Source organism: Gopherus flavomarginatus, chromosome 2, assembly GCF_025201925.1.
Source record: "Gopherus flavomarginatus isolate rGopFla2 chromosome 2, rGopFla2.mat.asm, whole genome shotgun sequence".
NCBI classification, from domain to species: domain Eukaryota; kingdom Metazoa; phylum Chordata; order Testudines; family Testudinidae; genus Gopherus; species Gopherus flavomarginatus.
In genome coordinates this window covers 279,745,350-279,759,333 of record NC_066618.1, presented here as the reverse complement: position 1 = coordinate 279,759,333, position 13,984 = coordinate 279,745,350, and the positions used below count along the sequence as shown (strand labels likewise).

The window sequence follows — 13,984 nt, the reverse complement described above, 5'->3', positions numbered from 1 at the left end:
AGGTGGGGTCAGACCGGGGCGGGAGCCACAGCCATTCTCTTGAGGGCCCCTGCAGAGCCAGGGGCCTGGGGCAAATTGGCCCGCTTCCTCCCCCCCCCCGGGTGGCCCTGCATGAGCATCAATGGAAGTTCTAAGCATTCAGCAGCTGCCAAGGTGGTGCCATAGTCGGTGGCTATGATCAAACGATGTGCTAAAATGGTAATTTAAGCATTTTGGGGGGAAAATGCAATTACATCAAGTAGACGTTTTGTTGCCCTCCTAATTTAGAGCACCACATGTTTAACGTTCCACACTATCGCTAAGTATCCTTGCTACTGTACTGCAGAAGTATTGTCTTACTTTTGTACACGAGATTGGCAGGTGAAGGAGCAGCATGATGCCCTGTACCAGCTGTGGAGGGCACTTCAGTCTCATGTCCTATAGGTAAGTTCTCCATAATGGTATGGGAATACTTGATGGAACCAAGCCACAGATAGGTGTCTACTTTTGCATGTACATTCCAACCCGGCAGGTGTTTTCCTGGTAACTGAAGAAACATATGTCACCAACAAATACAAAGTAAGAGAGATCACTGAATATTATTTATAGTTTGGGCAAGCTGCACTGCTGAACAGAGGAACATCCACTCAATTGATATGCTGATAAATGATAGGCCTACTTAATCACAGAATCATAGAAATATAGGACTGGAAGGGATCTTGATAGGTACTGAGGCAAGACAAAGTATTATCTAGACCATCTGTGGTGGGGCGTCAGCCCCACACTGGCAGAAGAGAGGTTAAAGCAACCAGGGGAGGCTGCATAGGAGACAGCCAATTAGGAAAGGGCTTGTAGAGACAGCAAATTGGGAGAAGGTATAGAAAGACAGCCAGTCAGGGCCAGTTTGGGCTTTATAAGAAGGGCTCCTGAACAGAGCAGCTTCAGTCATTCCCTGGGATTTGAGGAGTGAGGACTCTCTGCCCTGAAGGAGGGAGAAAAGACAGCACCATGGTCTGAGCAGTGCTGGGCGGGGTCAGGGGAGCATGAGTGAGCTCCGGTTGACCGCCACCAAACTGAAGCCATGATACAAGGGTGGAGAAGGTGCTAAGGCCATGGGTAAGTGGCCCAAGGAAACAAATGGCAGGGGTTGGAGGTGATGCTGTGTGTGACTGCCAGTCCCCCTGCCCTTTGGCCCCACTTGCCACTGATGCAGGTGGCTAGATCTTGGACTGCAGCCTGCCACTGAGGCAAGTGGCTGGACAGAGGACTGCTGGCCTCCCGGAAGGCGGGGAGAGATCTGAGCAGGGCATAGCCGAAGGGCTGTGTCCAGAGGAGGACAGTGCAGTCCTAAGAGTGACACTGGTCCTGATAGCAGAAGTGATGGCGGTGAGATGCCACTAGATGAAAGCATACTGGTGAACCAGAGCTAATTCCCAGGATGGTCAGCAGGAGGTGTTGCAGTGGTGAGTTGAACCCCATTACACAATCCCTGACAGGTGTTTGCTTAACTTGTCCTTAAAACCTCCAATGATAGAGATTCCACAACGTCCCTAGATAATTTGTTTCAGTGCTTAACTATCTGTACCATTATGAAGTTTTTCCTAATGTCTAACGTAAATCTCCCTTACTGCAATTTAAGCCCATTATTTCTTGTCCTGTCCTCAGTGAATAAGGAGAACAATATATGACCCTCCTGTTTATAACAACCTTTTATGAACTTGAAGACTGTTATCATGTCCCCCCACAGTCTTCTCTTTTCCAGACTTAACAAACCCTAATTGTTTCAATCTTTCCTCAAAGGTCATGTTTTCTAGACTTTTAATAATTTTTGCTGCTCTTCTCTGGACTTTCTCCAATTTGTCCCCATCTTTCCCGAAGTGTGGTGCCCATAACTGAACACAGCACTCCGTCTGAGACTTTATCAGTGCTTAGAAGAGTGGAAGAATTACATCTCCTGTCTTGCTTACAACACTTCTACTCATAAATCCCAGAACGATGTTTGGTTTTTTCAACAGAATTACATTGTTGACTCATATTTAGTTTGTGATGCACTATAATCCCCAGATACTTTTCTGCAGTACTTCTTCCTAGCCAGTCATTTTCCCTTCTGTATTTGTGTAATTGATTATTTCTTCCTAAATTTAATACTTTTGCATTTATCCTTATTGAATTTCATCCTGTTTATTTCAGACCATTTCTCCAATTTGTCAAGATTACTTTGAATTGTAATCCTGTCTTCCAAAGTACTTGCAATCCCTCTCATCTTGGTATTGTTACAAACTTTATAAATGTACTCTCTGTGCCATTATCCAAATCATTTATGAAGATATTGAACATAACCAAACTCCAGACAGATCTCTGGGGAACCCCACTCGATATGGCGGATTGTGAACCATTGATGACTACTCTTTGAGTATGTTTTCCAACCAGTGCACCCATTTTATAGTAGGGTCATCTAGGCTATATCTCCCTAGTTTGTTTATGAGAAGGTCATGTGAGACAGTATCAAAACCCTTAATAAAGTCGAGATATATCACATCTACTGCTTCCCCACATTTAAAAAAGCTTGTTACCTTGTCAAAGAGGATATTATGTTGGTTTGACATGATCTGTTCTTGACATATCCATGTTGACTGTTACTTATCACCTTATTATCTTCTAGGTGCTTACAAATTGTTTATTTGCTCCATTATATTTCCGGGTTTTGAAGTTAACTGCCTGGTCTATAAAGTCCAGAGGCTGTTCTAATGCCCCTTTTCATAGATAGGTATTATATTTATCCTTTTTTCAGTTCTCTGGGATCTTTCCCGTCGTCCATGATTTCTCAGAGATAATGGCTGATGACTCAGATCTCTTCAGCCAGTTCCTTAAGTATTCTAGAATGTATTTTGTCAAGCCCTGCTGACCTGAAGTCATAATGGGGATGATGGCCATGCGACCTACTTGGTACAATGTATTTCGAGATTCTAAGCAAGGAATAGCTAACAAACCTAGTTGTAAAAGTTTGTTTTCAGTGGGACAGTGCACAAGCCTTTTCATGCTAAGTAATAGCTGTAAATTTGCCTCTGGTGTTTGCTATGTTAAATTTCCCAGTCTATGGCTGCTTTCCTACTGTATTATGGCGGGTCCTAAATAAGTCAATATTACTTCGTAGGGCAAGTCAGAAAACTTTTGATGAAACTTTTTCCAACATAAAATGTTACATTTTTTGACAATACTTTCTACGATATTTTTCTCTTTTTCTATCAAGCTCTGTTTAATTCAGCTTTTTCTCACTGCTTAGTCCTAAGGCAATTCATGACATAAAAGTGACTAGATGGTCACTACATTGCAATGTTTTCCTGACAGACCCTAACAATTGATGATTATTTAACTGGTGCCTTTTTCTTTCAACTAGTATAATAGTGTGTCAGGTATGCAACAACTGTTGTATTTTAAACAGAAGGGAAACATCCCACTTTCTGGGTTATCCATAGTGTTTCCTACTTGTAATTTTCTTTCAAGTGAAAACAGAACTACTTGTACTGTGCCTCAGGTTTAATCTGATCTGATAATTAGAATTGCTGCACCAGAGTATCTTAATTACAGTTTCATTTTGTGTTTGAAATGACTGCTTCTAAAATGAGTTTTACTTAATTCAAATAAAATAGAACATTTTGCTAGATCTGGAGGACATTTCTCAAAAGCAGGTTATAAAAAATTGAAGAAGCCTCTTTAGAAAAAACTGTAAGTAGAAATGAACTGAAATGTTATTGCATGCAGTAAGTAGTATGCACAATAAATTACTCTTGATGATTAGCGGAAGGCTGGATATCTCTATCTGCTGACTAGTTATATTTGCATGGTTCCAACAATCATCTTAGGTGATGAGTTTCTATAAATTTAATAAGCAATGTTACCATTGCTCGTTATTCCAGAATGTCCAGGCTTTTCCTTCAAGCTGTTGCCGATGGACAGTGATTGCATTCCATTGTTGCATACTATTACAGTGCATGTTACCTCGGTTTGTATAACACTGCTAAAACTGCATTGTCGGACAAATATATTACTCAATATTTTAGATATCTAATATCTTTCCTCTATGGATCTCATACATAGACTCTTTATAGATGGCACATTTAACAGCTTGAGCAATTTCACAAGCATTCTCTCTGCTCAATAATGAGTAAGGCTGCGAATCATTCACGGACTTCCCGTGGCTTCTGTGAATTTTGCAGACTGGTGCAGCTGACCCCAGGACCACCCCAGCATCTGGGAAACCCCCAGGCCTACCATACCAGCCGCTGCTCTGGCAGCCTCAGGCAGCTCGTCCCCAGCACTGCCCTCGAGCAGTGATCCGGGACCAGAAGTGGAGGCGGCGGGGCCCTGGGCCATCCGTCACCTGGACCAGCGGAGGTGGCGCCCGGGCCCCGGGCTGCCCCCCGCCTGCGACAGTGGTGGCAGGGCCCTGGGCTGCCCCCCACCTGGACCAGTGGTGGGGCTACCCCACAAGCAGCAGCAGTGAGGCCCCAGGCCTCCTCCACCTCCAGCGATAGGGGAACACAGGCCACCCCCTGCTACAGCAGGGCCCTGGGCTGCCCCACATAGCAGATGTATCACCCAGCGCTGCCTCCACCTCCAGCAGCAGTCATCAGGAGCGCCCCTCCCCCCCCCCCCCCCGCCAAGCAGGTAAAATTTAGTCACAAGTATTTTTAGTAAACATCATGGAGAGGTCACGGGGGCATGACTTTTTTTTATTGCCCATGACCTGTCCATGATGCTTACTAAAAATACCTGTGACTGATATGTAGCCTTAATAATGAGCATTCTCTGGCAGGAGAGAGGGACCAATATTAAGATCCTTGAAAGGGCAGACACAACAAAGCATTGAGGAAATGCTATTGAGAACACAACTCAGGTGGACTGGACATATCATCAGAATGGAAGATCTGTCTTCCAAAACAGATCTTGTGTGAGGAGCAAAAGAAGGAAGTGTTGTCCATATATGCCCTTAAAGATAACCTCAAGAACAGTCTCCAGCGAGCTGCAATCCATCTCAAAGAATTCGAGCAAATGACTCAGGACAGGACACACTGGCAGTCTCTTGACAAGATCAGCATGTAACAGGCTTGTACAGGATCGATGAAATCATCTCCAGACTGCACGTGAAAAGCACCACAGAGCTGCATTGTTGAACATCATAGATATGGACTTCCTGTGCCCTTAGTGTAGCCAACTCTGTGCATCAGGGTTCAGACTTCAGCATCATATGTGTAGCCATAGCTGAGAATTGCTACAATGTCATCATCATCAGCAATGGACTACCAACATGTATCTTACATGCACATTTTAAACTGGAGTTATAAACAGCAATGTTTATATTATGTCTGAATCTCTGCACTTCCTCATTGTCTGAGCGTGGTGAATGTCAATCTGTTGGAGTTTTCCTTGGAGTTTTCAAATGCTGCTTAATAATGTATTGGTCAGAGAAGAAAGGTTTAGTGATGTTCTAACAATTTACATCTATTTGTGCGTGTATAGATAGATAGATAGATATGCACAGTCTGGATTTATGCAGAAGCAGGAAGCCAGGGGATTAATTACTTAGACACCATGATGATGAGCATGGTATTAAAAGCAAAACAGACAGGTAGAGAATACAAATAAAATAGATGGAAAAAGGGGTCACTAACCTGAAAAGGTAGAGAAACACTGATCTATATAATCTAAGACACAATTTTTCTATAGGAGTAAAAATGTATCCATGACAACAATGCTAAGCCAATAGAATTTATTTGTGTGTATATTTTGAGAATTTGACAAAGCATACTTAGCCTTGAAGGGTGAGGCAGTGAGGTGAAGTTGGGGAATGAGATTTCATTTGCTTTAGATTGCAATGAAGGTTTCAACACTTTTGTCCCCCGAATTGCCTTTTGTGACTCCTTAGGGGTTGTGACCCACTGGTTGAGAAATATGGATCTAAATCATACAGATAAACCCACAGATTCCTTGCAGATTGGATTTCAGATGTCTGGTATCTCAAATGAAATCATCTCCTGCATAATTTCACTCTGCATATATTTAAGGTAGACATGTGAGCTGAATGAACCATGGATAAAAATGGAGTTATCTGCTCAAAACATCTTTGTAAATGATCAAAATGTCTCAGACTTACTTTCAGGAAATGGGTTTTAATCTTCCCACAGTCTTTGCCTCTCAGTTCATTTACTGGGGAATAGAACACGTCTTTTGCTGGGATTCTTGCATAGGCAACTCTTTTGTTGTTGCTGAGCATCCAGATGAACACATCAGGCACGGTATGCTGTGGCTATTAAAATGACATGGAACAGAACTTGTATGCTTTGAACTCTAGAGCTACATTAACAAATGCTATTTTTATGAGAAACGATCATTAATTTTTGTTTAACATCAGTTAACAAGAGCTGACTCCTTTCAACAAATTGACAAGACAAAGCCAGCCTTTCCTAAGAAGAGATAGCTAAGCATCATAGTCTAGAGAATCTATCAATTCACACCTAAAAATCCATATACCGGACTGTGTGATACATATCTGCCCAAACCTCAATTCCTGAGCACAGATAGAGTTTGTTCCTTTTAAGGTTTTAAGCTTTTAAGGAGCTTAAACTCTGTTCAAACTATCAAAGAGAGGGTTAGTAGGTGACTTGATCATGGGCTACAAGGGCCTACACAGGGGAAAAGTATCACGTACTAAAGGATCTTTAATGTAGCAGATAAAGGTATAACTAGCTGCAGTGGCTGAAAGTTGAAGCTACAGAAATTCAAACTAGAAATAAGTTGCAAAGTTTGAATAGAGAATCTTACCGAGGTACATGGTGGATACACCATCACTTGAGGTCTTTAAATCAGACTGGCTGTAATTCTAACAGAGACGCTTTAACTCAACCAGAAGTTATGGGACTTGATGCAAAAATCACTGGGTGAAAAATATATGGCCCCTGCTATGCAGGAAGTCAGACTGGACACTCATAATGGTTCCTTCTGATCTTAACATTTATGGCTTGATACTCATTTACCCTAATGCCTTAGGGAAAATGAGAATCGGGACTAGGAGGTGATGGTTGAATAAGCTCTCCCAGGCCCATGGAATAGCAGTACAGACGCTGTCTAGTTGAGACTACAACAGGGCTCATGCACGACCCTCTTTTGTGTGAGAGTGAGAGATTTGCCATGGATCTTCCATGTAATCACAGATCCACTGGTCACAGTCCCCCTCTTCCACAACCTCTCACGCTAGTGCAAGTGAAGCCTGCACATGCACAGATGTGTGGCAGGCAGAGGGTGTAGAAACCCCATGGGATACCCTATATACTACTCCTCCATCCTGCACTTTTCATTTAGGTGCTTCTTTTGCCCTAGATTCATTGTTTACTTTCAGATGAAATCTCGCCATGGAGTTTAATATTCTTTGTTTAGGCAAATATATGTACAGTGTATCTAGTTTGCCAATGTCACAGTGCCCTGGCCACAACCCCATTTCCCAGGACATTCCCATGTCAAGGGCGATATGTAAGGCAGAAGTGCCTCACACCTGCTCTGCCCCAGGCCACGCCCTCAACTCCACCCCTTCCATCAAGGCCCCACCCCACTTCTTCCTGCCCCCACTTCACCTCCACCCTGCCTCTTCCCACCCTGTTCTGCCTCTCCCCCAAAGCGCGTCCTGCCTCTCCCCTCAGTGCCCCTGCACGGTGCAAAACAGCTGATCACTGGCAGATGAGAGGCGCTGGTGGAGGGGGAGGAGCTGATTGATGGCACAGGAGGTGTGGGAGGGGGAGGGGCAGGAGCTGACTGGCAGGTCCGCCAATGGGTGCTGAGCACCCCCTTCACCTCCGCCATGGATGCTCCAGCACCAGAGCACCCATGGAGTTGGCACCTATGAGGGGATATAGAGTAGTGGGGATCACCAGCTAGTCAGTCTAGTCAGGATCTAACCCAGAGTTTTACTTATTATACTGTATTATGTAGACTTGTCATCTTAGTTAAAACATTAGATACTGTGACTAGGTAAAGTCCCGTGTCACTGGTGAAATACCTCATCAACCAAGAATCGAATTTTTTCTACAAAGTTCTGTGTTTCACGCATCACTTCATCTACTGACATCTTTTTTTTCTGTTGCTGAACAATTCCATTGGCATCAGAGGACATTGCTTCCTGGAACAGGAGTAGACAATAGGTAAGTATTTCATATACACTTCCCAGTTCATGAAAAACGTATTTCAAACTATCCAACTGCGCATGCAAGGGGAAATAGCTACTCAGCTTCACTCTGGAAAATGCTTTTCCCACCCCCATCCCCCAAATTTAAAAGCAGAGGACAAATTAACTTTCAGGAAATGATTCTAGCTATACAAAATGTGCATTTTCTCCAATCTGTGTGTGTGTTTACACAGTGAAGGTCTCCAGAAATTTGTGTTTACTGCTCCTAGCACAATAGGGCCCTGATCCTGATGGAGGGCTTTGATCGATACTGTACTACAAACAATGGCATAAAAATAATACATACATACACTGTGCAACCACAAGATATAGTAGAAAATACAGGCCTATTAGGATATGTAAAGATCCCTCTGTATATTTACTGCATAATAATGATATTTTATGATACTAACATGATCCTGCTCCTGAAGGATGGTGTTAATTTTACTGGGAGTTGCTAGTACTTATCAATCATCTGGATCAGTCCCCCTATGTGTATATATTAAAAATGGATGCTCTCATACTGAGAAAAGATGGTCCACTGGGTAGATTGGTAATTGAGGCCTCAGAAGACAGGTTCAGTGCCCTGCTCTGCCACTGGCTTTTTTGTGTATTCTTGGGCAAGTCACTTAGTCTCTCTGTCTCAGCTTCTCAATGAATCTGTGCCTCAGTTCTCCATCTATAATATGCGGGTAAGAGTATTTCCCTACCTCACAAGGTGGTTGCAAAGAGACATAAATAAAGATTGTGTGGCACTCAGATGCTACAGTAATGGGAGTCATACAGGATAGCTAGAACACAGATGTATATATATAAAATCTAGAGGGAGATAAAAAATGTATGGATATTTAATTCTCTTTAGATATTCTGTGCCAGGGTCTCATTTACTGTAAGATCTTTTTATGCTATTCTGACTTAAAATGGATGCAGATGTGACAGAGCAGTGTAAATGAGGCTTAGTGTAAATGAAAATAAAAATCAGACTAGCCATATTAACTTTGAAAAATCAAACAAGAATATTTTTAAATATACACACATTTGTCTATATCTATCTATGGCTGTTGCCATATATGAGAGATATATATAAAAACAGCAAAAATATGATGGGCCTGATTCTTCTATAACTTAGGCCCAGATCCAGCAAAGCAATCAGGCCTGGGCTAAATCAGTGCCTTACAACTAGTGTAAATCAGGACTAACTCTACTGAACTGTCAGGAGTTACACTACTGTAAAATCAGGGCAGGTATGAAGGAAAACAAAGCTTTCTACTGTAATTGTTTGTTTCATGTTACATATTGAAAATAATATGTTCAAAATTACTTTAAAGACTCTTAAAATGTTTTGCTTAACACAGTAGCCTTTAAAAAAAAAGATCTTGGATGTAATTTTCACATGCATTATAAAACACTCTGGCACCAAGAAACCAAATCCAAATTACTATACACACACTGCATATGTTTAAGATTAGCTCATTTATATATTGTGCCAGTGCTTAAAGAGGGAGCCGTTCATACCAGTTCTTGCCTGCACATCACGAGTCTTTTTTTGTCCAAAGCAGTCTGGTTCATCCCTTGGGGCTTCTTTTCAGCATTAGCGATGAAGGCTCTGAGATTGGCGGATAGTAATACAGAAATATTTGTTATGAGATTACCTTATTAAGATGGCTGATAATATAGATTGCAAGTAAATTGTTATCTGGCACAGTGCATGAAGCAGAAGATGGTGATGCTGGAATTCTCAGTCTAATATAAATGTTGAAGCCAGCACCTATACTAGAGAGAGTTAAGAAGTACATACAATCTGTACTGTAATGTTCAGACATAAATTAATTCATTCTTGCAGTCTGCCTGTATTTTGGGTCCAATCCTGTCCATCTTGCTCAGGGTACAATGGGAGTTCTTTCTGTGCAAGATTTTTATGTGTCTGTCTTGCACCTTATTGCTTCTGAATTATTCTCATATAAATATTTTATTTTGAGAGTCCAGAAAGCCTAAGATCGAATCCAGTAATTGATAGATGGAAAACAAGTCCTGGAAATTAAATAAAATTATATTGCGTAAAATAGGAGCCAGAAGTTGTAAAATTCTTTGCTTTTACCGCAGAATATAAAGTACAGCAAATTAAGCTCATTTTATTTTTCATGCATCCTGCCAATTTATGGGTCCATAGCCTGGAAATTGCTATCAATGTATAAAGTACACTTCATGCTCCTCTAGTAAACTGGGTTACCTGCATTGACTGATGAAGGCATATAGAGTGTTGTTCATTTTCTCTTCTGACGCAGTCTCTGAAACCTTGATCAAATCTTTTACTTCCTCTAACCCTTCTTCCTAAGAACAAGATGTGAAAAAAACAGTTGTATAAACAAGAGCTGTCAGTGTAATAATTTGTACTCTGGATATTCAGAGTTTAGCCAGTAAGAGGAAGACAGGTGATCTTGCAACTTGAAAAGTTTGAGCTTTGACATACCGCTGAGTTTGGAGCATGCCAGTGAAGGACCACAAGTGTGTGACTCTGTTTGGGCCTTTCTTCAGCCTTTCTACACCTAAAGTATTGATTTAGGGGCCATATTCTTTACCTAATTTGTAAATATAAGTGAGTGGGGAGTATTCTCTAGTGGTTAAATTACAAGAGTTGTGGTTTCCTGGATTCTATATATAGATCTGCCATTAGCTAGATGATTGTCTTAGGCTAGTCATTTAGGTCATAATTGTTTAAATTTGGGTGCCTAAAATAACACACTTACGTTCATATATAAGGCCCAATGCAATGCCCAGTGACATCAATGGGGATTGGATTGAGCCCTCAGGTGTTCAGTTAAGTGGCTTGATTTTCAGAGATGAACTCAGTGACAGCTGTAGGTGCTTAGACACTCTGAAAAGCGGCATATGCTGACTGCAATGAGCTATCCCATTCAGGAGACAGGCTGTGCCACTGCACAAGGGTTAAAGCAAAAAGCAACGTAATCTGCTGTGTTTCTAAAACCTTCCACTCCCAATACAGCACATGGGTTTCTTCTCTCTTGCTGTGCCTGCACAATCTGTGAACTCCCTTGCTTCAGCTGCAGTGAAGGGAGCCATCTGCTCCCTTCATTTACCTGCAAGTAGGGAGGAGGGAATCTGTCCTTTGCTCTCTGTGCAGACCTGCTTATCAGATATGCTGGTAGAGCTCCCTGAATGAAGGGCTGTGGGAAGGGTCCCTTTTCCTGATGTACCCTTATTGGAGATATGCCACCCCAGTCAGTTAGCCAACCCAGAAGAAATCCTTTGCCCTCTACACGCTCAGTGTGATCTGGAACAACATTCAGAATGGCTGTACTGCAGTGTATATATAGCAAAAGGATTGGAGGAGAGTCCGGGACTTATCCCTGGCAAGTGAGCAAGTTTAGGCTGCTGCATAATGCCAAGACTGGCTTTACGTAACTGCTTCCTCAGGGGGACAGGGTGAAGCTTCCTATGGTAGCTCAGAAACATGCTGGGGTCTCTACAGGCCAGGAGCTACATAGGCTTATTTGGACAGGATAGACACCAGAGTTGGCTGGAAAAGGAATTTTTTCCCATAGAAAATTTAGACAAAAACAACAAAATATAGCTTTTGTCAAAGTTTTCAGTGGAAACAGAACACTTGAAATGCTTCTGGTCTTTGACTGAAAATTTTCAGTATTCTGAAGATATGGAAATTGAAAATTTCTGAGGAAAACAGACCCTTTCCACAGAGGTTTTTATTTACTCAAAAACCCAATTTTCCATCAAAAAAGGGTTTTGACAGATACTTTCCAACAAATTCTGACCATATGTAGCACCAGGCTTACCAACAGATCTGCCATTTTCTGTAGGACATTGGACAAGTACAGTCGGAAGGTCTGATCTCCCCAGTAGCTCTTTACATAGACACAGGGCTTCTTCTCATCATACGGCAAGTAGTGATAGTTCCTGTGAAAATACATTAAATGCTGTGAGCAGTCTGGAATCAAATGTAAATAATGGGCCAAATCTTTGGGTGCCAGGGTTATATGGTGTGACAGACCCAGACCAGTGGGGTACAGGAGTCTGGTAGAGGACAAATATACTGGTCACTGGCTGAGTAGTTTTCTGTTCCCTGAGTGACCAGAGCAAGGGCTGCACTAGAGTAATCAGGAACCTGCTAGAACCAATTCAGGCAGACAAGCTGTTAGAACACCTGCAGCCAATCAAGGCAGGCTAATCAGGGCACCTGGGTTTAAAAAGGAGCTCACTCCAGTCAGGGGTGGGGGGGGGGAGCTGGAGGTGGAGGTGGAGGTGGAGGAGAAGGAGAGGAAGTGCGTGTGAGGAGCTGGGAGCAAGAGGAACAAGGAGCTGAGAGTAAGAGGGTGTGCTGCTGGAGGTCTACGGAGTACAAGCATTATCAGACACCAGGAGGAAGGTCCTGTGGTGAGGATAAAGAAGGTGTTTGGAGGAGGCCATGGGGAAGTAGCCCAGAGAGTTGTAGCAGTCACACAGCTGTTACAAGAGGCACTACAGACAGTTGCAATCCACAGGGCCCTGGGCTGGAACCCGGAGTAGAGGGTGGGCCCGGGTTCCCCCTAAACCTCCCAACTCCTGATCAGACACAGGAGGAGTTGATCCAGACTGTGGGGGAGATCACCGAGGTGAGCAAATCTGCCAATAAGCGCAGGACCCACCAAGGTAGAGGAGGAACTTTGTCACAACTGGTGTCAGAGTGGGATTTGGTGTGCACAGCGCGGCAGAAGGAGGAGGGTGATTTAAAAAAAAAAGGGTAGAGGGTTGGGTTTTTTTTTTCACCACAATGGATGACTTAGTACGGGCATTGATACAAGCTACGGCGGCCCAGCAGGAGGCTACCCGTGTCCAGGCAGCTGCTCAACAGGAGGCAGGGCGGTTGCAGCAAGAGACTAATCGCCTGCTGATGGACCAGGCTTCTCAAGACCGGGCTATGTTGCAGGAACTAGTAAACCAGGTAAAGACCCGCATAGAGTTGAACTGTGGCCATGATGGGACGCAGATCGTACGGGCCAGCCATTGGCTGCAGAAAATAACGCGGGAGGATGATGTAGAGGCATACCTTCTGGCCTTTGAGAGGACAGCCTTACGGCAGGCCTGGCCTCGAGATCAGTGGTCTAGCTTCCTTGCCCCATTCCTGTGTGGGGAGGCCCAGAAGGCTTACTATGATCTGCCTGAAGAGGCTGCAGCAGACTACCCCCAGCTGAAAGCAGAGATCCTGGCCAGATCTGGGGTAACGACCGCAGTGCAGTCCCAACGGTATCACGATTGGAAGTACCAGGAAAACAAAACCCCACGGACCCAATCGTATGACCTCATCCATCTCGCACGAAAGTGGTTGCGAACAGAGTTCCGGAGTCTGGAAGAGATACTAGAGGTTCTGGTCATCGACCGATACATGAGGGGGCTACCGCCAAACCTTCGTGCTTGGGAAAGCCAGAACAAACCCTCCACCTATGATGAGGTTGTCGCACTGGTAGAGAGGCGAAGGACAGCGAGGGAGCTGACCCGACCAGTTAAGGAAGAGGCATCCCAGGTTAAACTAGCAGCACCAAGCCCTAGAGCTCGTGTGACTGGGCAACCAGGGGATCACAGGTGGAAAAAGAGAGGGGCTGAAGGCCCACCAGAAGCCACAAAGAGTCGGAGCACTGAGGGAGAAGAAGATTGTGATGTTAGACTGCCCAAACCAAGACACCGGGGAATGCCTAAGGCCCCATACAGATGTTATGCCTGCAGGGAGTGGGGACATATAGCTGCACAGTGTCCCAGTGCTGAGGAGCCTATGCAGTG

At 43.6% G+C, this 13,984-nt stretch overlaps 1 protein-coding gene across 2 annotated transcripts in view; it reads right to left on the bottom strand.

Moving 5' to 3' along the window:
- FER1L6 (fer-1 like family member 6) overlaps positions 1–13,984 on the bottom strand; it is a 140,628-nt gene that overhangs the window by 56,486 nt on the left and 70,158 nt on the right. For both annotated transcript variants that reach the window (XM_050940492.1, XM_050940491.1), the window contains exons 14-19: positions 12,007–12,127; positions 10,425–10,525; positions 9,710–9,800; positions 8,030–8,149; positions 6,134–6,286; positions 340–526 (exon numbers count right to left, since the gene is read on the bottom strand). In XM_050940492.1, the coding sequence (XP_050796449.1) occupies positions 340–526; positions 6,134–6,286; positions 8,030–8,149; positions 9,710–9,800; positions 10,425–10,525; positions 12,007–12,127 (773 nt within the window). The remainder of the gene's footprint in view (positions 1–339; positions 527–6,133; positions 6,287–8,029; positions 8,150–9,709; positions 9,801–10,424; positions 10,526–12,006; positions 12,128–13,984) is intronic.